Source organism: Physcomitrium patens, chromosome 11 (genome assembly GCF_059467195.1).
Source record: "Physcomitrium patens ecotype Gransden chromosome 11, ASM5946719v1, whole genome shotgun sequence".
Taxonomy (NCBI): domain Eukaryota; kingdom Viridiplantae; phylum Streptophyta; class Bryopsida; order Funariales; family Funariaceae; genus Physcomitrium; species Physcomitrium patens.
The window spans coordinates 11001909-11028137 of NC_143420.1; the positions used below are offsets into that span (position 1 = coordinate 11001909).

The 26229-nt window shown below is 32.5% G+C and overlaps 2 protein-coding genes across 7 annotated transcripts; one reads left to right on the forward strand and one right to left on the reverse strand.

The window, feature by feature from the left end:
- Positions 1–5675: 5675 nt before the first annotated feature.
- On the reverse strand, positions 5676–8717 carry LOC112288431 (uncharacterized). 3 transcript variants are annotated; one of them, XM_024532585.3, is made up of 6 exons: positions 8414–8707; positions 7919–8157; positions 7637–7741; positions 7174–7242; positions 6735–6838; positions 5676–6382 (listed from the first exon to the last, which is right to left on the reverse strand). In XM_024532585.3, the coding sequence occupies exons 1-6, from the start codon at positions 8484–8486 to the stop codon at positions 6322–6324; spliced, it is 651 nt and encodes a 216-aa protein (XP_024388353.1). In that variant the 5' UTR covers positions 8487–8707; the 3' UTR covers positions 5676–6321. The 3 variants fall into 3 exon arrangements, with proteins under 3 accessions (XP_024388353.1, XP_024388354.1, XP_090110423.1); XM_024532586.3 differs by having other exon boundaries at positions 5676–6375; positions 8414–8660; XM_090254297.1 differs by lacking the exon at positions 5676–6382 and having other exon boundaries at positions 6830–6940; positions 8414–8717.
- A 679-nt stretch (positions 8718–9396) lies between these two features.
- Positions 9397–11652, forward strand: LOC112288476 (uncharacterized). 4 transcript variants are annotated; one of them, XM_073537139.2, is made up of 3 exons: positions 9397–9701; positions 10134–10751; positions 10869–11652. In XM_073537139.2, exons 2-3 carry the CDS (start codon positions 10268–10270, stop codon positions 10943–10945), a joined length of 561 nt encoding a protein of 186 aa, XP_073393240.1. In that variant the 5' UTR covers positions 9397–9701; positions 10134–10267; the 3' UTR covers positions 10946–11652. The 4 variants fall into 4 exon arrangements, with proteins under 4 accessions (XP_073393240.1, XP_073393238.1, XP_073393239.1 ...); XM_073537137.2 differs by having other exon boundaries at positions 9398–9701; positions 10152–10751; XM_073537138.2 differs by lacking the exon at positions 9397–9701 and adding an exon at positions 9721–9914 and having other exon boundaries at positions 10152–10751.
- Positions 11653–26229: the final 14577 nt, after the last annotated feature.

Genomic DNA, 26229 nt, shown 5'->3' on the forward strand with positions numbered 1-26229 from the left:
TTATTATTTTTTTTAATCTACATTTAACTAATACATTCAGTAAACGTTAAATGTTTGAAATTATCAAATTTCAGCTGGATCTGCAAGTTAACTTTACAAAATATAATGGGATAATTTAGTTGTTCTGGTACAAAAAGTTAGGAACTAATATGTTTTAAATTAATCAAAAGCTCGTAGAAGAGCCTAAGTCTTTTACTTGATTAAAACCATAGAATGAATTATTGCATGAACAAGAAAAAGTTGATCTAAGATTCATGCGTTAGGAAATTCTGCCGCTTGACATGCATAATTTGTGTTGAAACATAGAAAGCATACTCCACACAAGTAAGTTAGGACCAGCAAGGTTGCACTTTAACAAATAGAGTGTGGTATGAGATAATTCTTCCCATGCCAACCCTTTCCTTATATACTAGTATCAAGGTACCAAGTGCTATAACCCATATGGGATATCTCCTAAGACCAGCCCTCCCCTTGTACTCTGATGCACTATATACTAGCACCTAACCTTATGGGATATCCCTAACAACACTTATACTCTATTGACCATTAGCAACTACTTAAAGAGTTCTTTCCTTCAACACTCCCACTTTGCTATTGGTCAATTACCTATCAATCCTAATGCCTTACTCAACTTGTTGTGTCTTTCTCTAACTAAGGCTTTTGTCAATAAATCAGCCAACATGTCTTTGGTTTCACAATACATCATATCAATAACCCCCATTTCTATCTTCTCTCTTATGAAATGGTGTTGAATATCAATGTGCTTGGTTCTTGCATGATGCTTTGGATTCTATGCAAAAGCAAGACATCCTTGATTGTCACACCTCAATGGAGTGGCCTCCAATTGCACAAGTCCAATATCTTCCAATAACAACCTCAACCAAATTGCCTCCATTGCTCCATGACTTGCTGCCATGTACTCCGCCTCCATTATGGACCTTGCAATGGTTGGTTGTCTCTTGCAATTCCAAGATATGGCTCCCACTCCAACAAAGAATACATAGCCCGTTGTTGATCTTCTATCGTTTGCATCTCCAGCCCAATCCGCATCACAATATCCATGTAATGCAATATTAACTCTTCCAAGACATATTTTCACGTTCAAAGAGCCTTTCAAGTACCTCATGATTCTCTTGATGGTTGCCCAATGCATAGGACCTGGTTTTGCCATGTATTGGCTTACAACACTTACCGCAAATGCAAGATCCATCCTTGTACCTACCATTGCATACATGAGTGAGCCTACTGCTGCCTTGTATGGTATGCCTTGCATTTGATGCTCAACTTCAGCATACTCCTCATCCGTGAGCTTCATCAACTTCAAGTTGGCCTCCAAAGGAGTTCCAATGGGCTTGCAATCTCCCATATTGAATCGTTTCAACACTTCTTCAATGTACTTGCTTTGGCTCAATGTGATGGTCTTTGATTCTCTACTTCTTGTGAATTCCACACCCAAACAATAATGGAGCTCTTTCAAATCACTCATCTCAAACCCTCCCTCCAATTTCTTCTTCAACCAATCCAATCTTACCATGGTGTTGCTTAAGATGATTAAATCATCTACATAGAGGATCACAACCAGCAAGAAGTCCTTGGCTTGCAATACATACAAAGAATGGTCAGCTTCACTCCTTACAAAACCTTCCTTTACAAAGAACGAGTCAATGCGTTGGTACCATGCTCTTGGTGATTGCTTGAGTCCATACAATGACTTCCTCAACTTGCAAACAAGGTGGTGTTTGTCTTGTTCAATAAATCCTTGAGGTTGCTCCATGTAGATGTCTTCTTCCAATTCTCCATTCAAGAATGCTGTCTTGACGTCCATTTGATGCATCTCAAGATCCATTGATGCTCCAATTACTACTATGGTTCTAATGGTGGTGAACTTGGCCACGGGTGCAAATGTCTCATTAAAGTCCACTCCAGCAACTTGTGAGTAGCCTTTGGCAACCAATCTTGCCTTGTACCTCATAACATTGCCCATAGCATCTCTCTTGGTTCTAAACACCCACTTACATCCAATTGCTGATCGATTTGGTGGAAGTGGAGTCAACTCCCATGTCTCATTGTCCATAAGAGATTTGTATTCTTCTTGCATGGCAATCTCCCACTTCATTGCATCACATAAAGTCAATGGATCATCAAGAAGAGCAACATTGGCATGGTCTTCACTTACTTGTGGAAAGATGTGGTTCTTCCACCATTCACCTTGTGGTCTTCTCTCACGTGTTGGATATCTTCTTTCATGCAAGGAGGATGAGCTTTCATGCACCTCTTGCTGGCTTGTATGGCTCATGGAGTTCTTTCTCTTACTCATTGGTTGGTATTCTTCATCTTCATTCTCTTCATTATCCTTGTTGTATCTTGCTGGAATTGAAGTCTTCATAGTATTGGACTCTTCTATCATGGCATCTTCTTCTCCTTCTTCACTTTGAGAATGCTCTTCTTCATCTTCTTGTTTGTTTGTTGGAATTGAAGATGTGTCCACAAACACACCACTACTCCCACTTGGACACATCTCCCACTTTTCACTACTACTCTTATGCTCTAAGAACTCTACATCACGACTTTTGATGATCTTTTTGGTATCTAAACACATGAGCCTATATGCGTTGGTGCCTTCACAATAACCAATGAATACACATCTTGTGTCCTTTGCATCAAGTTTGCCTCTCATACTATCTGGAACCTTGACATATGCAATGCACCCAAAAATCCTCATGTGGGATATGCAAGGTTTGTTACCAGTCCAAGCTTCTTGGGGAGTCATTCCTTCAAGTGCACTTGTGGGACACCTATTTCTTGTATACACGGCATTTACCACAGCTTTCGTCCAATACTCATACCCAAGTTTTTGAGCATGAATCATACTCCTTGCCATCTCCACAATAGTGCGATTTACTCTTTCAGCAACTCCATTTTGTTGTGGAGTGTAGAGAGTAGAGGTTTGTCTTGCAATGCCTTCATGCTTCAATAATTCATCAAAGTGTTTGGACAAATACTCACCTCCATTGTCCGATCGCAGCACCTTAATCTTGTGCTCACATTGCTTCTCCACAAGTGCTTTCCACTCCTTAAACTTGACAAAACACTCACTCTTGGCCTTGATGATGTAAATCCATACCTTCCTTGAGAAGCCATCAATAAATGTGACAAAATACCTTGCTCCACTCATAGATGGTGTCCTCATGGGTCCACAAACATCCGAATGCACAAGCTCCAGCAATTGACTTGCTCTTGTTGCAACTCCACTAGGAAATGGTGTCCTATGTTGTTTACCTTGAATGCATCCCTCACAAGTAAGATTCATGGTAGAATGGCCAAGGTCTAAGCCACTTACTATGGATTGAAGCTCCTTCATGCTTTTGGCATTCAAATGCCCAAGTCTTTGATGCCAAATACCCACCTTGTCTTCATTTGATGGAAATTCAGCAAAGGCAGCAACCTCCACTCCATTGATCCTCTTACAATTGATAATATAGAGATTGCCATCCCTAGTCCCTTTTGCTACTTCTTTGCCTTCCATGGTTCTCACAAAACATCCATTCATGTTAAATTGCACTTTGCATCCATGAGTTACAAGTTTACTCACCGAAAGGAGGTTCTTCTTCATCTTTGGCACATGTAACACATCCCTGAGAGTGATTCTCTTGCTTATGCCCTTCACCACCACCTCCACTACAATGGTACCCATTCCAATGGCTTGTACCATATCATTATCACCTAACCAAATCTTGGTTGCTGGAATTAGTTGATAAGTGTTAAATGAACACTTGTATGGAGTCATGTGTTTGGTACATCCGGAATCCACAATCCCTTTGCTCATATCAAGCATGGAAGGAGTTTGTTTTGCCATGAATGCAAAGTCTTCACCTCCATGGTCATGAAAAACATTGTTGGCATTCTCTCTTTCTCCTTTCTTTGCCTTGAAACAATTTCTAGCAAAATGGCGTGGTTTTCCACAAATGTAACAAGTTTTAGGAGGATAACGTTGAAAAGGAGCACTTGCCTTACTTGGTCTTGTAAATAGTGCTGATTGCTCCCCAATAGACTCCTTTTGCTTTCTTTTGGTCACTTCATGGGCTAGTCTTGTCGTAACATAGTCCAAAGTGAGGTCTTTCCTTGAAATGGACTCCAATGCCACAATGAGGGAGGAATAGGAGTCCGGAAGGCTTGAGAGCAATGTCATCACAACATCTTCTTCAAGTAAAGGCTTGTCAACAACAATAAGTTGGTTTGCAAGTACTTTTACCTTATTCACATGAGCCATGAGATCTTCACCTTCTTCCATCTTCACGGTGAAGAATTTTTGCCTTGACCATAGCACATTGAAGAGATTCCTACTTTCATAGACATTGCAAAGAGTCTTCCATGCATCTACTGCCCCTTGTAAGAAATGACATGAACAAAGTTACTTTCATCTAAATTGGTGGCAATTATGCCAAAAGCCTTCTTCTCTCGTCTTTTGAAGTCTTTTTGCTCCTTGATGCTTGCCTCTACCCCAGGTGCAAGTTCCTCCTCATCTACTATCTCCCAAAAATCCAATGACGCCAAAAGTAGCTCCATTTTGGCCTTCCAGTGGTGAAATTTGTCACCTCTAAACTTTTCAACAAATCTTAAGCTATCACCCTCAAAAGATGCCATCTCAAGGTACAAGTAGGTCCAAAAAACTCTTGATTTGGAGTTGTAATGCAAAAGATATGACTACTTAAAGATTACTGAACTACAAACCCAGAATTCGTTGTTTTGCAACTTTTTGCATATTTTGAGTCCAAATTACGTCTAAATGGTGGAGAATGGTTTGTAATGTGATTTTATGACTTTCAAACGTCTCTCTAACGTCACTTCACTCAAAATGACTCACTTTCTCATAAAACTCTCAAATACTAGTGCTCCTTCAGCAAAGACACTATCAAGGTCTTGCACTAAGCTCATACACTCACAAATCTAGGAGCAATGACTTCAACAATTCACTAGCAATATTCTACCATAAGATCTCAACCACCAAAAACAAGCAACAAAGAAATAATGCAAGAACAACTTACTTGGTAAGAGAATGTGGGCCCATAACCTGTTGAAACATAGAAAGCATACTCCACACAAGTTAGTTAGGACCAGCAAGGTTGCACTTTAACAAATAGAGTGTGGTATGAGATAATTCTTCCCATGCCAACCCTTTCCTTATATACTAGTACCAAGGTACCAAGTGCTACAACCCATATGGGATATCTCCTAGGACCAGCCCTCCCCTTGTACTCCGATGCAATATATACTAGCACCTAACCTTATGGGATATCCCTAACAACACTTATACTCTATTGACCATTAGCAACTACTTAAAGAGTTCTTTCCTTCAACAATTTGGACATTGTGTGAACAAAATTCAACGATGAGTTGAACGTGAGTGATGGAATCATTTCAACCTTGAGCCAAGTTAGAACAAACACAAATCACAAACCATTTTGGAAAGTAATTTATGTGGTAGTTTTTTTTCACTTTAATTTGATATTATGTTATGTTTTAATCTTAATTTATCCAATAAACAACTGTGTTTAAATATAGTACATCATTTTTGTTACATGTTTTTCATCAGAAGATTTCTACAATTGAAAATTATAGTATCCAAAATAGTGGCTTAGAGTGAGTGAGGAACACACACACACCATAGAAGTGGATACAAGGATAAAAACAGGTAATAAACAGAAGCTTCGTCATAGATGATAATCATCCATACCAAATGCAGAAGGGGGAGGATGATGAGGATGAAGAAGGGAAGGGAAGAAGTCAAAATGCTTACTAAGGGAGAGAGGGGGAGGCATGGGACGGGACGGGGAGGGGGACGGGAAGAGCCACAAAGCTCTCTCTCTCTCTCTCGCCCAGCCATACTCTGGACTGCTTGGTTGGGCCTGGCTTGCATTCACGGGCAATAATTCCCGTTCCGCCGCAGTCCCCCCTAGTGGGTGGGTGGACCCACAACTAACTAACTGACTGACTGACTAACTCGGGGGCTACAAACTGCGGATCTAACTGGGAAGGCCATGGGGTCAGATCATCTTGCCCGGGTTGCCGTCTCCATTACTAGTGCCCGATCCCTCCACCACAGCCAGCCAGCGAAGAAGACAGTGAAGAAGAAAGAGAGACCCCCCCGCTGAGACGCTGCTTCTCCCACGCTGGGGAGGGGGATTCCTCACCACCACCCTGCTGCTGCTGTGCCAAGCTTCTTGGGGTGTTCATGCCCTCCCTTAGTTAGCTACTTCCATGGATTGTGTCGGATGTTTCAGGCCAAGATCCCCTTCGAACTACTCTCCTTAACTTTATTCCTCAGTGTAAAAGCTTGCTCCTGCTCACTCCGACTCCGTTGGCTTCGCTTGGGCCCTGTACCCTAACCATGTTAGTAGGTCAGACCAGATTCTACAAATTGAAGCACTATTTAGAGCATGCAGGGAGCCCCTCGCATCTTGCATCCTTTATAATGTGTAAATGCTTACAGGTCCAACTTTCAGCTGCTCTTTTTCATAGTTCGTTGTCTACAGTCAAGAGATGATATGGTTGTCGGTCATCGAAACGCCGCGCAAGATTTTACAACCAAAATTGAGCTTATCATGGAGATTAAGAGTCATGCATAATAATTGCAGACGAATGCATATTGTCTCAATGTACTCGAGTCTGTGCAAAAACAATGAGAGTGCAAGCGTTGTCTTCCACACGTAAGCAAACAAGCGCGGTCTGCTGACCTTCGGAGGTACTCGGCGATGACAGAATCAGCATCCATCGTTTCAACGCGTTCGCTAACGCCGTCCACATTATCGATGACAATTTTTTTCCGGGTCTTATCTTCCTGCGTCAACCGTGCACAATCTTGTAGGGATGAGGTGCTTGGAATCTAAATAGAACGCGTGTTAGAAGGCGCTGTGCGTCACGGTGAAATGTTGTCGAAACCCTTCACAGCATGATCAAGCAGAAGCCAGTACAAGCAGTAAAAATCTCCGTTAACAAAGAATAATAATAAAACCTAACAGTTCAAATTTCAGGCGTTTAATTACTCGCATCGTGTGTGATGCCCAACACTAATTATAGAGAGGCTTAATCTTTAAAGGAATCAGAAGCACAAGAGAGAGACCTCTCAGAAAGTAAACTCATGTTGGTAAGCTGCATGAAGAAGACTTGGCGTACCTTGGCGTTTATTCTATTGAGGGTGTGCTTCGCCATGCGCAGCACAAAGTTGTTCAACTCTTTTTTCTTCTGCACACCTTACATGGTTTAGGCGTCATGGAACGTGTAATACAAAAAAATACAACTTGCTCATTCAACATAGTCGATGGACTATCAATCCAGACCGTTATGAGAAAAGGATCACTGACAACCAAAATCTCTCTTCAAACCCTGACTAAAGTACTCTTGTGTTGCCGACGTAGATCTCACCCTCGATGCACTCCTGTATTTTGGCGAAGTAGGAGTTACAAGACCCAGAATGAGAATAATAATAATAACAATCAAAGTCCATATGGTGGATACTTTTCTTGCCACTCTACAATCCACAAAATTCTTGCGAACGAAGTTCACTGTAATTTGTCGAATAATTTCTGTTGTCAAGCAGGAAATTGGTGCATTCTGAAACTTAAGAAAAACAGTATACCTTGTATGTTATTGGGCATGCTGCATGGCACTTGACCGCTTGAGCAAATCGGATACTGTCGCAGATCACACTTACTTCCTCACTCAAATAGCTGCGCGCTTTCTCCTGCACCAGCGTAGCACGCATAATTTCGTGAAGTCATGCTTCTGATTCAAGCCTTTGCCGTTTCAGATCTCATCATTTATATCTCGTGCCAAAGTGCCGAGGAACTTGTGACACGGTTACACAGCAAGTGATCAAATCTGACTTGGATAAGTCAATTTATCCGGTTCGAGCACGTACCCGTTTCACTTTGATAATAAATTGTTGCCTGAGGTAGCATCGGATGATCGACGAGATTTTGGAGAGAGGGAGACGGCGATGGCAGTCGAAGTTGTCACCCTTGAGGTTGTACAAAGCGGCGTTAGTGATGAGAAGCACTCTCGTCCCCATCCTCAGCCATTGCAGAAACTTGTTCACGCTAAAAGGACCATAGAATTTCACTACATACCCGCTGAATTTTACGTACTCCTTCTCTGCACCTGCCCAAAATGCCCAAGTCGATTTAAGCCACAATCAGAACTGTATACAACTGCCTCCGCGTCACGATGTTTGTTGGAAGAACCTGTAGTATCCTTAACATATGCCGAAACTATTAAGCACTGCAACACATACTCAAGCAAACCATCTGTGTGGGTGGGTGTGTGTGGATGTAAGGGTCTGGAAATAAAAACGTGGAGGGAAAGGAATGAGTGGGAGGGATGATGGTCGGTTGAGGATAGTGCGATGATGAAGTACCGAATTTGGAGAGGCAAGAGCGGACGAGACAGTTGTCCTGCAGGTTGAGATTATCATAGACCTCGGCTTCCATGATGATGATGACTCCAGCGGAGTGGAGGAAAGATGCGACGCAAGAGAGTTGTCATTTGCTTGCAGACAGACAGACAAACCCCCCCCCCCCCCCCCCCCCCCCCACCAGGAAAGGAACAAGGGAAATGGAAAGGGAAAGGGAAAAGGATGTTGACCAGTGAGTGAGTGTGTGAGTGTATATGTATATGTTTGTGATGTTGCATAATCCAATCCCAGTGCTCCGTATCTATGTACACGATTCATACTCTCTGTCTCGCTCTGTCTGTGTGTGTGATATGATGCAGCACCGCGGCTGTGGCTGTTGGCATTGCCTTCTCCGTCCTCATGTGTGTGTGCAACGGAAGGGTGTGAAGCATCATCATCATCATCATCATCATCACCTCTGTCACCCTCTTGGTGAATTCAAGTCCTATATTAATAGATATAGGACTTTGAGTTATTTTTGATTTTATGAATGTTTTTGTTAAATTCTAATCTAAATTCAAATTTTATATTTGTTTGCGTATTATTTCTATGATTAAAGAGTGTTTTAACTTGAATATAATTGAATAAAATTGAGCTATCAGATATCAAAACGGTTCCATCAAAGTTCTAAATTAAAGAGTGTTTAAAAGTTTATAGATTAATAAATAAATGGATAATATTAATACAAAAATATTAAGAGTATAAAATTTTTTAATTGCATTTTATACTTATCAGTTTATATTGGTGTGAATAATAAATATAATCTATATCTTGCAAAAATAAATAAACATATAAATGCACATCCCAGATTTACATTTCAAATAAAAATAAATTATTACAGAATTTTAAAATTTTACACATTTTATAAAAAATAACATTTCTACTTTTAAAAATATTTTTATTTAATAATTTTTTAGAATATATTTGATATCATTCTTACAAGCTGTTTGTTGCACATTTATTTTTACTTTTTCCAAAAATGCTACGTTTATATTTAGCGTGAATAATATAATGGGTATTTTAGAACTAATAAATGTGTACATACTTGTGTAGAAGCATGTATGTCTTATTAAAATTAAAATTAAATTTATGTGAAATATCCACCTCTTGGTAGGAGGTGCATCTTTTCATTGTTCAATTGTACATTTTTTTTATTAACCTACCTTTTCATTAAAAAATCTGGATTCACCACAAAGATACAGAATACTACACTGAATTGCATGTGCAGATTCAAACAATTTATGAAAAAATGGTTTGTTAGTTTTCAGTTTATCATTTTATTTTGCAATGGATTTGCTTTGATTATATTGCTGTTATTTATGTCTATACATGCTAGGTTGATTTTTTATTTTTCTTTTTCTTTTCCAATAGTACGTTAAATGGTGTTGAATATTGAACCACAATAAGAACGAAAATAAATCAATATCAAAATCATATAGAATGTTGACTAATTGAGAGCAATTTGGTATTTTCTAAAGAAATCAAATCTGAACATCTCCTTTCAATTTATGTTTACAACAATATTGACACACATATAAATATAAATATAAATATATATATACACACAATTATTTTTTTTTCTTCTTCTTCTTCTTCTTCATCTTCTTTCTTTATTTTGTTATTTTGTGAAATGGAGATTGATATTACTTTAGAGAGCAAGACTGCGTTTACTAATGAAATGCAGAATATTGCAAGTGTTCAGAGGGTGGGAGAAGGTGTGGGGGGAGCGGAACAGAGATGAACGAGGAGCAGTAAGAAGGTTAATTGATTGAATGAATTACTGATTATTAACCAAATAATTAATAGAGGAGAGGGGGGATGACAATTTTCCACAAGTCCATGTCTCCCGGGCCAGGCGCGATCAAGGACGAGAGGCACCAGTTCAAGACCAACCCCCAGGCGCAGGGGCCCGGCCCGGAAACCTTCGACTCCTTCTGGACCGTCTACATCAAGGGCACCTACTTCAGCCCCGACCTCGACCCCTCGCCCGGCCCCGCATCCTACCACCCGCGCGTGCCCCCCCGCAACGCCCCCTCTTTCTCCATAGCCAGACGCCTCACCACGCCATTCTACGACGCCGGTCCCGCCCCGCCAAAGCCCCCGCGGCCCCGCGGCCGGTTCCGCTCCTGCCCCCCGCACTGCCCCCGCTACACTGGCTCATCATCACCATCCTCAGACTCCCCCTCCTCGCCCCCTCCCCTGCCTCTCATTCGCATCCTCCGCCAACGCCTCCGCCGCTCCACCATGGAGCTGCTGCAGTCTCGTGATGCAGCCCTGGTCCCCCCTCCCCCGCGCCTTCTCGGTGTCCTCTCCTCGCCATCCTTCCCTGCTCCCTTCCCCTCGTTCTCTCGCATTCCGTTCCCGCTCGTTGGTTCTTCTGCATTCGCTGCTTAACACGTTTACTGTGGAATCGTTGTAGTGCACAAGGTTAAGCCCGAAGATGCTCGAGAGGAGCGCCGGTCCGTCCGTTTGCTCCAACATAATTGCAAATTCTGAAGAATTGGATTTGGTTTTTCAATCTCAAATCCAACACCATTGATCTAGAACCACTGGTAACTCCTCCCCTCTACATTGCTTTGACATCTATGGAGCATGAGATGGAGAATATAGCATGCATCACAGTCAATTGTTCCATATGATGTATCACAATGCAGCAACTTTTCAACTTGTTTTCCTCATTATTCTTGCTATCCATTTGTATATATACCTTTATGACTTGATGTAAGTTCATGATCATGCTGGTATATATATATATGACTTGATGTAAGTTCATGATCATGCTGGTATATATATATATATGACTTGATGTAAGTTCATGATCATGCTGGTATATATATATATATATATGTGTGTGTGTGTGTGTGTGTATACAGTATATCAGGAATAAATCATGCTTTACAATTGAATTTCTGTTATGTTTAAAATGATGTGATTACAATAATAGAGTCTATCTGCACTTCAACTTATTGTTAAGAACCGTTTGTTATTTTCATGTTTTGAAATTTTTATTATTTTATACCTCCATAGTTCTATTACTTACCAAGATGCCCTAAAATCAATAAATATTGTGTTACAAATGATACATAACATAGCACTATATGATCATTCATTGCCTGCAAATAATATTTTTCTTTTTCTTTTACCACGTTTAAAAAATATGTTATTAAATTTAAAGTATATATATATGTATATATATATATATATAATTCGAATTAAAATATAATAAAATTTCAATAATAATAAATTATGATACAAATTTGATTCCTTTAAAGCTTTTTAAATGTTCTACATTAAAAATTAAACAGTGTCACTTTGATTTTTTTAAAAAATATTCAAAGATTTTATTCTATGGAGGTATATTAAGTATATAATCCATTTAAGTTTAAAAATTAAATTTAAATTAATTAAATAGAATTATTTGATTTAAAATCTAAATTGAAAGTTTTTAGACATCATAAAAATAAATTATGACTAATAGATTCTTAATAAAAATAAATTTTACAAGTGTAAATAAATTATTATAAATTTTACAAGTATTGATAAGTTATTAGTTATAATAAATTAAGCTTAAAATATTATTTCTTATTTTTATAATAAAAAATTTATCTCATAATATTCTAAACTATTTAGTATAATTTTTTTTATTAACCACACTAATGTTAATTAATCACATTATGTTATAAGAATTTATATATTATTAACTTGTAATATGTGCTAAAAACAAAAGAATTGATACAAGTAATTCAATGCTATATAAGACATAGAAAAAATGCCAAATTGAGTAACTTGAGATTGGAAGAAATTTTGATTAATATTTTGTAATTTTTTATTTTTTATTCTTATTCTTTTCCAAGCATACAAAAAATTAAAACTAGAATAGTATAAATATAAATTTATATTTTTAAATCCCATAATTTTAAAAATTTTATTATAATAAATTATTTTCTAAAAAATATTTGCATTACAATTTTTCTAATATAAATTGAATTTATTTCATAAATATTTCAGAAATTGATTTTTCTTCACTAAGTACTAAATTTATCATTTTTGGACATGAGTTCTTAGGTTTCTTTTAAATATAATAGATTTAAATATTATAGTCGAATATTTTTTTTATTAATGTTTAATTTTTTTGAAATATATATATAAATTTTATTTATGTAATTTTTTTAATAAAAGATATATTTTGTTTAACAAGTCACTCTACTAAAAAAATTTATTAATTTTATAATTTTAACGTTTTAAATTAAACATCTTATTATATGATTTTTTGAACCTTTTTTTTAAAAATAGAAGTGGAATATAAGAAAATTTACTATAAAACTTAGTAATCGTGTGGAAAAAACCTAAATTAACTTTAAAGTATTCAAATAATTCAAAAATGAAGTGCTAAAATATACTTTTGTATAAACTCATTATCAATTTTTAAATTCATATATATATTATGTTTCAAAAAATAAAAAATAGCCGATTTTTTAAAAAATTAATTAAAATATCAATTTTTATTGGAATTTTTAGAATATGTTTACAACAATTTTTTTAGATAAATTTTAAAGATAAATATATATATATATATATATATATAGTTTTTAATAACATAATTAGGAGATTCAAAACTATATTAACAGTAAAAACATAGAACCAAGTATAATTTATATAAAGTTTTTATTAATTTTTTTCTATCTTGATTTAATGCAGTTTTTATTAAAATAGGTATTTGATACATTTTTTTTAAAACACATATTTATTTAGTCGTTAATAATACAAACTTAAAAAACATATATGATATAATAATAATGGTTCATAGAAATTTTAATATTAGTTGTAATAAAAACTATTTTAAATCTATTTCTTATTAAAATATATTTACTAATTATTTAAGAAAATTATTTAAATATTTTATAGAAATGAATAAAATTTAAATACATCTTTAATCTCTCTTTTAACATTATCCACCACCTATTGCTTGTTTATAAGTAATTAGAATAATTGATTGCATAATATTATTATTTTTACAAAATATAAAAAATAAAAATTACATCTATTATAAAATAACCAACATTTTTTTTTATCTAGATAATACACACACAATTGTTTTAATCACTTGGTTTAATAGAATGGTAGTAATTTAATTCTTAGATTTCTATTTTAAATAAATTAAAGTATTTAAGCATTATAATTAAATTACATTATATTAATTTATTTAACCAATTAAAGACATAATATTACTAAATTATAAATATATATTAATTAATATTAATTTGATAATTCTAATTATATAAAAACTATTAGATTTTTTTTATTAATTAAGATTAGTTTATTCATATTAAAATCTAGTAGATTATTTTGCTACAGTATAACTTAATTACTAAAAACTTATAATTTTTACACCACTTGTTATATAACCGCTATTATCAAGACATGAAATAACTTATATTTTTTTTTATTACATATCTTAAATAATCATAGTATTAATTAATAACTTTACATAGTTTTCTTGATAGTAAAACATTTTTGAAATACCTCAAAACAATAGATAAATTGTGTTCTTTATAGTCTTTTGTCTAGAAATTTGAAAATAAAATATATTTCAATGGATTGATTGGAGATAGAAAAAAAATTCTCATAGTCATCTATTATTGTTTTTTAATTCTTCTAAAATATATTAATTTTAAATTAAGTATTCTTTTAATACTAATATATATATATATATATATATATATATATCTTTTAAAAATTAAAAATACAATAATTTTTTACTATAAAAATAATTATATATATATAATTTTTTATAATTAAAAATATATTAATATTAAATTTTAAATATTTCTTTAAACAAATCAAATACAACTTTGTAGTTAATTATTTATCATTAATTTATTTTTTAATAAAAGATTAAAATAACTAAAATAACATGTTGTTGTGAAAATTTATTTTTTTATATGTAAAATATTATCTGAGGCTATAATATGTATAAAAATAATAAATTAAGTTAAATAAATTTTCTAAATTTCTTGAAACTTGCCAAAAATTAAAACATGTATGTTGTAGATATTAAAGTTAGAAACACACACACACACACACACACACATATATATATATATATCCATATATTTTATTTTTATATTTTAATTACCATGATAATCTTATATTGATAACATCAATAGCTATTATCTTTATCTCGTTTATTTAAAATATATTATAGAAAATTTTAAAAGTCAACCAATGTAATCCAAATATTAGTATACATTAAAAAATCTCATAAAATCTATATAACATGTTTGTCTCTATCTTTAAAATCCACAACTTTCTATTCTTTTAGATATAATTTTTATTTTAATTATTGATATTATCTTTTTTAATAAAAATTAATTAAATTAAAATAAAATGAAATATTAATAATCTAAAAAATATAATATATTTTTTCTATAATTGACTAATCATGGATACTAATATAATAAAAACTCTATTTAGAAAGATTATCTTTTTCATTCAAGTTAAAAAACTTAATTCAATTATAAAATGTCTTTATTTATTAATCTAGTAATTGTGAAATAAGAATCTAATAACTAAGACCATGTTCTTAAAATCTAAAACTATACATTTAAAATATTTATCAAATTTATAACATAAAATAGATTTTATAATTAATATAATTAGCTTTCATTTAATTTTTTTTTAAATATTTATTTATAAAAGCACTTTAATAAAATAAAGTAATAAATTTTAATGAGACTTTATTATATTATTAGATAATTACCAATTATCTTATTATTAAAATATTACTAAGTTTATGTTAAATCATTTTAATAAAATTTTCAATTTAGATTTTATCTAAATTAAATTTAAATATAAGATATATCTTAATTTAATTCTAATTAAAACTTAAAAATAGGTCATTCTTTTATAAAAAATTAATAAATTTTACTTCATTTTGAAGTAAATTTCAAATATTAAAAAAATATTAATATATTTTTTAATTTTATTAAACTATAAACATCAAATAAATTGTAATTTTTAATTATAAGAGTAAAGTGAATTTTAATCATATAAATCTTGAATTCTAATCAATCTAAAAGTGAAGTAAGTAATCATTAAATTCTAAAAAAATCTTAATTTTAAACTTTTTATAACCAATTAAGTGTTAAATTCTAGATACATCACATAGCTAAAGCAAATTCTAGAGCTCAAATTTAAGAATTAAGTGAATTTTTTAATTTTCAATTTAAAAAAATATGAAAGTTGAATAGTATAAAAACAACCTTATTTAAATGAGAGACTTTTAATTATTGTTAGTATTAAGTTGTTGAATGTTATAGATATATATATGCATTAAAAGGGATTAAACCTAAAAAAATAAAAAAATCAAATAAGCTTTATTTTACTTAGGATTAAAAAAATATTAATAATATTATTGCTTAAAAATAATACACTACTATCTCTCAAAAAGTTGTTGATTTTTTTTAAGGCATGTTATTTATTTGCTTTTAAAATTTAATTTTAGTCTAAATAAAGTGCTTATTGTTGCATAGAACTTAACTTATTCTTGCAATGGCTATATAGAAGTTGGAGGAAAAAGAAGAGAGGAGAGAAGAAGTGTTGTACTGTAATACAACTAAAAGTCAAAAGAAAAAAATACAAATTATATTTTAAAAAGACATGTATAGAAGATAGAAAGGTAGTAAATATATTTGGTATGAATACTATTTTTTTATAAAAATATTTTTACTTACTTTGTAAAATCATAAATAAGACATAAAAAATTGATTAAAAATAAAAAATAATGTAAACATTTTAAGAAGTAAGATTAGAATAATTTTTTAGCAAAACTTACTTCAAAAATTTAAAATTTGTGAATCAAGGTTGAAATCAAATCCTAAGGCACAAAACCATATATCTACATCAATTTCATGGTTTTTTTTTGTTGATTATAGAATAAGATACGAGAACATACTTTAAAGAGTTTGCTTAAGCATTGATTTTATGTAATTTAAATGGCTATATATTTTGTGAAAGCTTTACAAATTTAGAGATATTTTAGATGATTTGGATTTTTTAAAAATAAAAAAGTATTTATATTTTTGTAAAATATAGTTACAACTTGTTTATTAGTTTGAATATTTGTAGAACCGTAGAAGGTCTAATACATTCTAATATAAGTTCCAAGAGCTTAGGCTCACAATCATCATCTAGCACTTCAAGTTTGATTTTGTAATGAATATGTGCTTCGGATGTGATCCTTGTTGAGTCAATCTTGAACTTGTCATAGCTTATTGTACTTCTTTCTTTGTTTCTTTTAATCCTTAAAGCCATTCCTTCTTCTTTGTGATATCTTCGCTTAAGAAAAAGTACAACCTCTGCATTGAACTTGGAAATTGTCTTTGATGATATCTTTTCCTTGATGAAGAAGTCAGAGCTTATTTCTCTGACTGTAACAGTACTACTACTTTTTACTGAATATAATATCTCTTCTGTAGTGATAATATTATTGATTTTTGGGAGTGCCATAAATTCCCTCTCTGTTATATCTTTCAATCCGATCTTGATCTCATACTCATATCCCTTAGGAGATTTAGAACTTAAGTCTTTCTTGGACTTTATAAACTTTGTTAAAAAATCCATGATGTATATTCTTACAAGGCTTAACAATATAGTTACAACTTATATCTTTTAGTGCTATTACAACATCTACAAGCTTCAAGAACCTATCTTTCCTTTCTTTTGAGCTTAATCTAGGTTCTATGTACTGAGCTATGTATTGTACATTGTCATGTATTATGATCGCACTATCATTTGGAATTGTAAAATCTTTAATGACCTCGTACAGACCATTGTTTGCCAAGTTGCCCTTAGTTTTGTAGCAAACACTCTTCTAGGCATTGAATGCATTCTTAAGACAATTGTGCAAAGTAGGCTCCCTATTAAACATGATGTCTACCATATAATGTATTAAGCGGAGATTCACCAACATTCTTCCTTTTCTTATCAATGACAAATAAGTATTTCATGAAAAAAATTAAAAGGTAAATTTTTAGAAATTATAAACTTAATTTTTGTAAATTTATTATATAAATTTTAAATAAATAAAATAATTAGATTAAATATTATCAAAATTTTGATGGATCAAAATCTTAAAATTTGAATTTCAAAGGTCAATGAGAGTTTTTGTCATAGAAATACATATGTATTATAGTAATAACCTATATGATTGGATAGAAGTAAGTAAAGGTACATAAAAATAAATTAAGTTTATAGTATCTTCTATGAAGCTTCTTAGAAGCTTCATAAATGCTGCTTTGATTTTACATGTATTTGTAATTGATTGGTAGGTTAGAAACTTGGTCAACAAGTTAATCACATGTTGATAGCTTGTGGAACAAACTAACTATGTGGCCTACATATGGAAAACTTGCCTTGCAAGTTAAGATATATGTCTTTCAAACTCAATATATTTTAGAGGTTGTATAGGACATTGCCACGTAGCTCTTAGTTAAGAGTATATATGGAGGCAAAGTGAAGCCTTCACTCTTATCAATACCTTTCTAGTTCTTAGTCTTGTTTCAAGACTTTCTAGTCTTCTTGTTTTTGGCAATAGCCATTCCAATTGACTATTATATCATCTATTGATGAGTTTCTAGTTTTTTTTAGTGACATAAGAGTATATTGATAATTTCTTTCTTCAAGATTTATATCTTTGATAGTTTGATAAGAGTACTAACTTACTATTTTTTTTTTATTTTAAAAATGAGGAGATTATCCCACTTCTATTTTTGTATTTTGAAGATTGTGGACTATCCACCTTTTAACAAACAATCTTATTTTTTGAAATTATTATTTTTTTAAAGAAATTAGATTATTCTTCTTTGTGGAAATTTTTACTTGATATTAGAGGTTGCAGATTACCTTCTTCTAATTTAATTTTTTAAATTATTTTGATTTTTCTATGGAAGAAAAAATTATGGATGCTACTCTTAGCAAAAGTGAAAATAAATTTGTAACTTTTGCTGATCTTCATGAGCTTATTAATACTCTAAGAATAAAAAATTTGTATATTTTCAATATAAATCATAGAAGTATTATTCCTTTTCTTGTGGAAGAAGTTCAAAGTTTGCAATAAGAAGTTATGGAATTAAAAGAAGCAAGTAGATTGACCTCACAACCAAATTTAAGGAGTTTTGCTTTTATAAGTATGGCGAGGAGAAGGATTAGTATGCCTAAGAAGTTTGATGGAATAAGATCAAAATTTTGAGGACTTTTGTAATAAGTTAAGGTCTATCTAAAGTTGCATTTCTTCTAGTACTTTGATGGATTTATTGAAGTTGGATTCATAGATGCACTTCTATTAAGAAGTAATGTGTCTTGATTTACATCTTTAATGGAAAAGGTTTTACAACTCCTTTATGATTTGAATTCATTTTTAGAAGTATTTATGACTATATTTAGAGAAAGTGATAAAAAAAGAATAGTGGAGCTAAAGTTTTTATCTTTATAGCAAAGATCACAATCAACCACCATATATACTGCTAAATTTCAAAAGCTTACTTACAACATGGGCTGAAATAACAAAGCCCTTATTAATCAATTTTGATTTGGATTGAAGGATTATGTCAAAGATTTGTTACTAACAATGTCAAAGAAAAAATCTTTAGAAGAATTTATTACACAAGTTATTATATGTAATAATTTTTTATTTGAAAGATATCAAGAACAAAGACCTAGTTGGAGGAGAATAAATAAAATAATGATGACAGCTCCAAAGTTTTCAAAAATTCATTCATTAAAGCTAGAATTAATGCAAATTCATATAATTTATTTTAAATCCCTCACAGAGTAAGAAAAAACTTGACAATGTTAAGAAGGCTTATGCTTATATTGTGGAGAAGCTAAATACACTATTCAACATTATCCAAAGGAACAACACAACTGCAAAATAATAAGCATGGTTGATAAAGAAGACAATGTATAAAAAAATAATTCAAACATGAATTTTTTGATAGTTGAATCTTAAAACTTATTAGTAAAGTAGAAATATATAAGTCTAATACATTCAAATTCTTATTGATAGATGCAAGCACTTTTATGTATATCGCAAAAGAAAGATTATCTTTTACTTTATATGTGACGTCTATTTTTATGGTGAAAAGATATCAAGTAGTATTCTCAGCCAATATCAAGATTTTTAGGATATTTTTGAAAAAAAGAATATATATATTTTATTAAATTATCATCTTTATGATTGTTCCATTAATCTTTATGAAAGAACTCAACTACCATTTTGACCAAACTATAGCCTATTTTGAAAATGAGTTGGTGGCACTCAAAGAATATATTCATAAGAACTTGGCTAAAAATCTCATATATCATTTAAAATCTCCAACCGGGACTCTTATCTTTTTTGTGAAGAAAATAGATGGATCTCTATCAATGTATGTCAACTAATGAAGACTCAACAAGATCACCATCAAAAATAGGTATCTTCTACCTTTGATTTCAAGACTTTTTGATCAATAGAATCAAGAAAAGATCTATACAAAAATAGATCTATAAAAAGTACATAATTTGGTATACATTAAAAAAAGATATGTATCAAAAAATATGTTTTGCACCAAGTATAGGCATATTGAATATAATGTCATGCATTTTGGAATTACAAATACACTGGTTGCTTTTTAACATCTAATAAATGATGTCTTTTATGAATTTCTTAATAATTTTTTCATCTATTATTTGGACCACATTTTAATCTACTCTACAAATATAGAAAATTATGAAATTTATATTTGTCGTATGTTACAAAAACTTAGACATGCAGGATTATATGCCAAGTTAGAAAAGTATATATTCCATACTATATAAGTTGACTTACTAGGATACATCATTTCCAATAAAAAACTAATGGTAGATCCAAAGAACGTTTAGATTATCATAGATTGAAAGATTCCAAAAATAGTAAAAAATATAAAATATTTTTTGGACTTTACTAATTATTATTAGATCTTCATTAAGAATTTTTCTCAAGTTGTAGCTCCACTTATACGTTTGACTTATTAAGACAAATTTGAGGGGTGAAAAGAAGCCAAAGTATTGTTTGATGCTTTAAAAAAAGAATTTATTTTTGCATCAATTTTATATTTTGTTGACTTTTCTACAACAATTTTTATGAAAACAGATGCATTAGACTTTGCCTTGGTATAGTATTATCATGGGAATAGATGTCAAATTATATCCAATAGCTTTTTATTTTAGAAATTTTTTAATAGTCGAGATCAATTATGAGATCCATAACAAAGAGCTTCTTGTAATCATGGAGTCATTTCAAGAATAATATCATTATTTAGAAGGTACCTCAAGTCCAATCACCATGTATACAAATGACAAGAACCTCAAGTATTTCATGTCGGTGTATGTTTTAAATCATTACCAAGCTTATTGGAATATGTCTTTATGAAGATTTCATTTCAAGATCACTTATGAACTCGAAAAACAATAAGGTTTATTAAAAGTATTTTTTAATTATTTTTATCTTATACTAAAAAAAAGAGATGCAATTTTTGATCAACAAAGAATAGTTTGATATGACTTACAAGAGCGTACAAAGGCTTGAACATCATGATCCAAATCTACCCAAAACCATATCCTTGAGATCTGTTCTAGGATCTTCTCTCATCCAAGATGTCCAGATATTGGAATGTCATGTCCTTCCAAAAGTATGCGCGTCCAAAATTTAGCATTGTTAGGTACATAAGTTTACTTCTTGAAATAGAACAAGCCATAATTAAGAGTGTCATCATGATATTATATATTGCATACATTTAGTTGATTACTAAGCATCTTAAAATAAATATTTTGTTGTATAGATTCCTTTCATTTTCTCTTTCGTTAGATTTCAAATGATATTATTAATGATAGCAAATTTTACCTTGTCTTTTGATTTGTCCTTCAAGTCTAGTCTCCTTGATAAACTGTCCGGCATCGTAAGTTATTGCCTTTGCTTGTACTTAAGCTAGATATCAATAAGCTACAACTATTCTTTCCAACGATGATGTCGTAATTTTATATTTTTGAATACAAATCATGTAGTAAGGATTAATGGTCAATCCGAACAACCACTAGCTTTTCCAATAGATAGTGTTGCCACATCTTTGTGGTGTATATAATTACTAATTACTCTCAATCATGTGTAAAGTAATTGCATTGTGTCCTTCTAAACTTGCATGATTCATATGCCACAAATTGAAGGCCCCTACTAAAGTCTTGTTGAAGGGCAACTCAAATAGCAAAGTCAAAAGCATCAATGTCAAGTATGTAAGGAAGATTAGGATCATATGGTTGCAATATTCGAGTAGTAATGAGTGCCTCCTTCAACTTATCAAAGGTATTTTGCTTCTCGAGTTTTCATTTAAATGAAGCACCTTTCTCCAATAGGTTTCTCAATGAGGCAGCAATGTGAGTAAATTGCCAAATAAAATGGCAATACTATTCAGCAAGACCTAAGAACAAGCAAACTTCAGAAGCATCCTTGGGAGTTGGTCAATCCTTCACTGCTCTCATCTTATCTTGCTCTATATGCATATTTTTGAAGGACACCACATGCCTAAAAAAAGTGACTTCCGACTTCCAAAGTTCACATTTTGATTACTTGCAATAAAAGCAATTATCTTACAGTTCACGTAAAACCTCTTGTAGGTGTTGCTAATGCTCTTTAGAAGTTTTATTATATACAAAGATATCATCAATGAAAACAACTACATATTTTTCTAAAAGGTCTCGAAACAATATGTTCATATGATTCATGAAAGAGGTTAGAGCATTGGTGAGGTCAAAGTATAAAATCAACCATTCAAAATATCCATAGTGCATACAAAATGCCATCTTTTCCAAATCCTCTCTTGTAATAGGAATTTTTCAATAGTCGCTTTAAAGATCCAATTTATTAAAGGTAGTTGCACTTCAAAGTTAGTAAAAAAGATCATCCATGCATAGAAGTGGATATGCATTTTTAACAATCTACTTATTAAAACCTTGATAGAGGATGCAAAGATAAAGTCTACCATCTTTCTTAAGTGCAAAGAGTATAGGTGCTCTCCAAAGTGATGTACTTTTTCAAATGAGGCCTTTTTCAAAGAATTTGTCTAAAATCTTTAGGAGCTCTTTAAATTCTTTTGATACTAGGTGATAAATTAGTTAACTTGCTAATTTGGCTCCAAGAAATAGTTCTATTTAAAAGAAAGCACCTTGATCAAGAAGTATGCCACTAGGTAGGTCAATTGGAAAGACATCTTGATATTCCCATATGAATTATTCTACTTGTTCTATTTCTTTGACTATCTTTCCCACCATTGACATGAAATTTGGAACCACCATATATATTGGTTACTCATGTTGTAGTTGCTTCTTCATAAAGATTGTCTCTATAAGTAAGTCTTTGATTGTAAGTTATCTTTCTTCTTCACTTGATGTGGACTTGCGAAGAGTGACCTTGCGTCTTCTATTTTTAAAAGAAATGTAATTTTTTATAGAGTCACAATCTATAAGTACTCGACATGATTGTCCTCTTAATAGTCCAGTTAGATGCACTAGTCAATTCTTTTTATAGTTATCTAAGGCTCTGCTATTTATCTCTAAGAGACAATAGCTACCTCCAAAACTAGCCCTCGGTGTCGTATTACGTACTTTCCTGCTCGAGAACGCATCGGGTGTCTGGCTGTAGAAGATAGTATGGAGATTCGCTAATATTCAAGCAGTCTATCGGTTTTTGACTGTTGGAATATAAACGATTGCAAGAATATATCGTAAATCTATACGGATGTCCTTCGACTGCTTGCCAAAATCTTTTTTGCCCTAGCCGATAGGTCTCTAGACGTTACAGATAACCCCGAACAACTCAATCTGCTAATCTCCAATACCGCTTTATACTCACGACCTTGTATCCATTGATTGTCTTGTTAGATTAACCCAATAAATTTCATTCACTCCGCATACTCAATCCTATAGACATCCTTTTAATTCTTCAATCACAGACGTAATTTCGATTTTACAAAACAGTCAAGAGTAATCACACTCACTTCATTAAAACCCCGATTCACCAGTACAACACTTCGACTATTCAGCAATGATTACCTCAGTCTTTCCAAAACCCTATGAAGAAAAAAACCCCAATTCTCTGTCTTTTTTCCCCCTCTCGAAGCATGAAGCTAGCTCTCCGACCCTTCTAAACCCTTATTCTCTCTCCTTCATTTCTTAACCTATCCTCCCCTTTAACCCTAATTCTCCCCTCTTTCAAACTTTAGCCTCTGAATTTCTTCAATCTTCCGTCTTGGATCCGGAATTGGCTCTGCCGTCAGAGCTTTCTCCTCCATTTTTACCTTTAAGAGATCCTTTTACCGAAAGGACGTTCCCGAAATGGCATAAAAGATGGAACAGCCTAAAACAGAATCGGAGCCTCGTAATTGGGACCACATTGAGTCGCCCGACCAATTTAGGTCTCATATTGGCTAAGAGGCCCGTAGTAAGACCTGGATGTTCCCGTAATTGGACCGCATTGGGTTGTCCGACCAAGTTAGGTCTCATATTGGATAAGAAGCCCGTAATAGGACCTCGATTGGATGTCTTGAAATTAGATCTAATTGGTTCTTCGAACCAGGCTCACCCGTCGTTGAATTGGTCCTTTCTCTTTCTGTTGACTCTCGTTATTGGAATCAAACGGAGCATTTCAGTATGCCCTGGCTGACTGTAACGGGGTGACTGAATCTGCCCCTGAATATTGGCACTGGAATCGGTCATTGCTCCCAATATTCGAGGTAACTGAACATTAATAAAAGTCCCATTTCTTTATATTTTCACGGTATATTCGTGTTACAACATGACATCGGTTTCTTTACTAGGGAGCCCCATTTTCCTACTTTAACTTATTATCAGCTTGATGAGTTTTTAGACTATGCATCTACCTTATCTTATTGGTTCTTGTACTTTGATGTTTTGAACAACCTTCAATCTGATGGCCTAATTCATAGTAATAGAAACACAATTTTTTTTATACCAATATTTGTTGTCTTTGTAGTGTCAATGATCTTTGTGAGGCATTAATTTTTATTTGTGTTGATTTTTGTGCCATAATATTAGATAGCAACATAGAATTTTGTGCTATAAGTCATGCTCTATAATTTTTGAAATCTATAGAATAGATCCTTTGTGCAATCCAAATTGCCTCTTCAAATGTTTGTGGATCCCTTAGTACTACCTCTCGTTAGACTCCATATTTCAAATCTTGTAAGAATTGATCCATCATCTCCGCCTCCAAAACACTATCAATTTAGAGATATAGGAACTTGAATTGGAAGACACAATCTTACACTGACCTAGCTTGTGTAAGATTTACCAACTAATCATGTGCTATCTTTTTTCCATTGATGGGCCTAAATTGATTCCTAAATTTTGTCTCAAACTCCTTTCAATCACAAAATCTATCTTAAGCTGTATAGCTTTGAATTCAATGTCGCCACTTAATGGTTATTGTATCTTTTAAATAGCTAGTTGCATATATAATTCTTTTAGTGGTATTTGCTCCAGATAGTTATAAGTATTACCACATGTTGAAAAGCCATTGACATACATCTCTTTGTGTGGAAGTCGTAGAGTATGTAGTAGGCTTATTCAATTTCAACCTAACAAATGTTGACTCTCTTATCCTCAGGGCTTCTATTTGCCCTTACAAAGTAGTTATCTGGCCTAAGAGGTGTTGTATTGGAGCTTCCATCTGGGATTGCTTTGCCATATCTCCCATATTGTAATTTTTTTTACTAGACTCCACAATTATAATACCTTTTTATTTCCTAATTGACTTCTTAAGAGTATCTTGTGATAACCTCAATACAATATCTAGTATAACCACAATAATTGATCTTAGACTAAATGATGACTATTGATATACTACCAAAAGTAAACAATTTAACACTTACTCTGATATCAATGAAACATGACCAAACTATCTTTAAAATCCAAGATCCTTCTAATTTATAGCAACATGAAGCTTCATCACAAAATAGGACAAAATAAATCAGGAAAGAACTAAATAGAACTAAACAAAATAGGATATAAAAGATAAACTAAATAAATAGAAATAAAACAAAACTAAACTAAACAAAACTTTACTAAAAGAACTGGTCTGAAGCCATATTTAACTAGATGCCTCAAAAGGCCCTAGCCAATCCTATTTATACCTTATTCTATCACCCTGGACTTTTTAGAATGTTCCTAGGTAGTAGACTCTACCTAGATAACCACCTTAAACTTCATTTTTATAAGGTTCCATGGTGGATCCTACCTAAATAATTGCCCTAAGCCTTTTCTAAAAGGTTCCATGATCGATCCTACTTAAATAACCATCCTAAACTCTTTCTAGAATGTTCTTTGATGGATCCTATGTGGTCTATTAACCTAACTCCAATTCTAAAAACTTCCATGGTTCTATCTATCTATACAATTATCTTATCGATATCTTATTAAAGTAGCTTTCACTCAACATCAAGGTTTCTTCTTCACATCTCCCACTCAATACATTCTCTGAGTCATCTGTAAGGTATATTTTTCTTCTTTTAATTACCTTGATTTTAATCTCAAGTCAATTGGTAATTTTATTTGAGATACAATTTGCTATAGAGCCACAATCCACAAGTACTTAATATGGCTCTCCTCTTAGTTGTCCTATTAGATATACCAATTGACTATTTTTATAGTTATTTGAGGCTATGTTATTTATCTCTGAAAGACAACATCTATCT

Coding starts and splice junctions, on each gene's coding strand:
- LOC112288476 (XM_073537139.2), top strand. CDS start 10,268: ATGACAATTTTCCACAAGTCCATGTCTCCCGGGCCAGGCGCGATCAAG. Junction 10,752..10,868: donor CCCTCCCCCGCGCCTTCTCG/GTGTCCTCTCCT, acceptor GAATCGTTGTAG/TGCACAAGGTTAAGCCCGAA.
- LOC112288431 (XM_024532585.3), bottom strand. CDS start 8,486: ATGGAAGCCGAGGTCTATGATAATCTCAACCTGCAGGACAACTGTCTC. Junction 7,243..7,636: donor CATGCCCAATAACATACAAG/GTATACTGTTTT, acceptor TAAGGTGTGCAG/AAGAAAAAAGAGTTGAACAA. Junction 6,383..6,734: donor ATCGCCGAGTACCTCCGAAG/GTCAGCAGACCG, acceptor TAACATGGTTAG/GGTACAGGGCCCAAGCGAAG.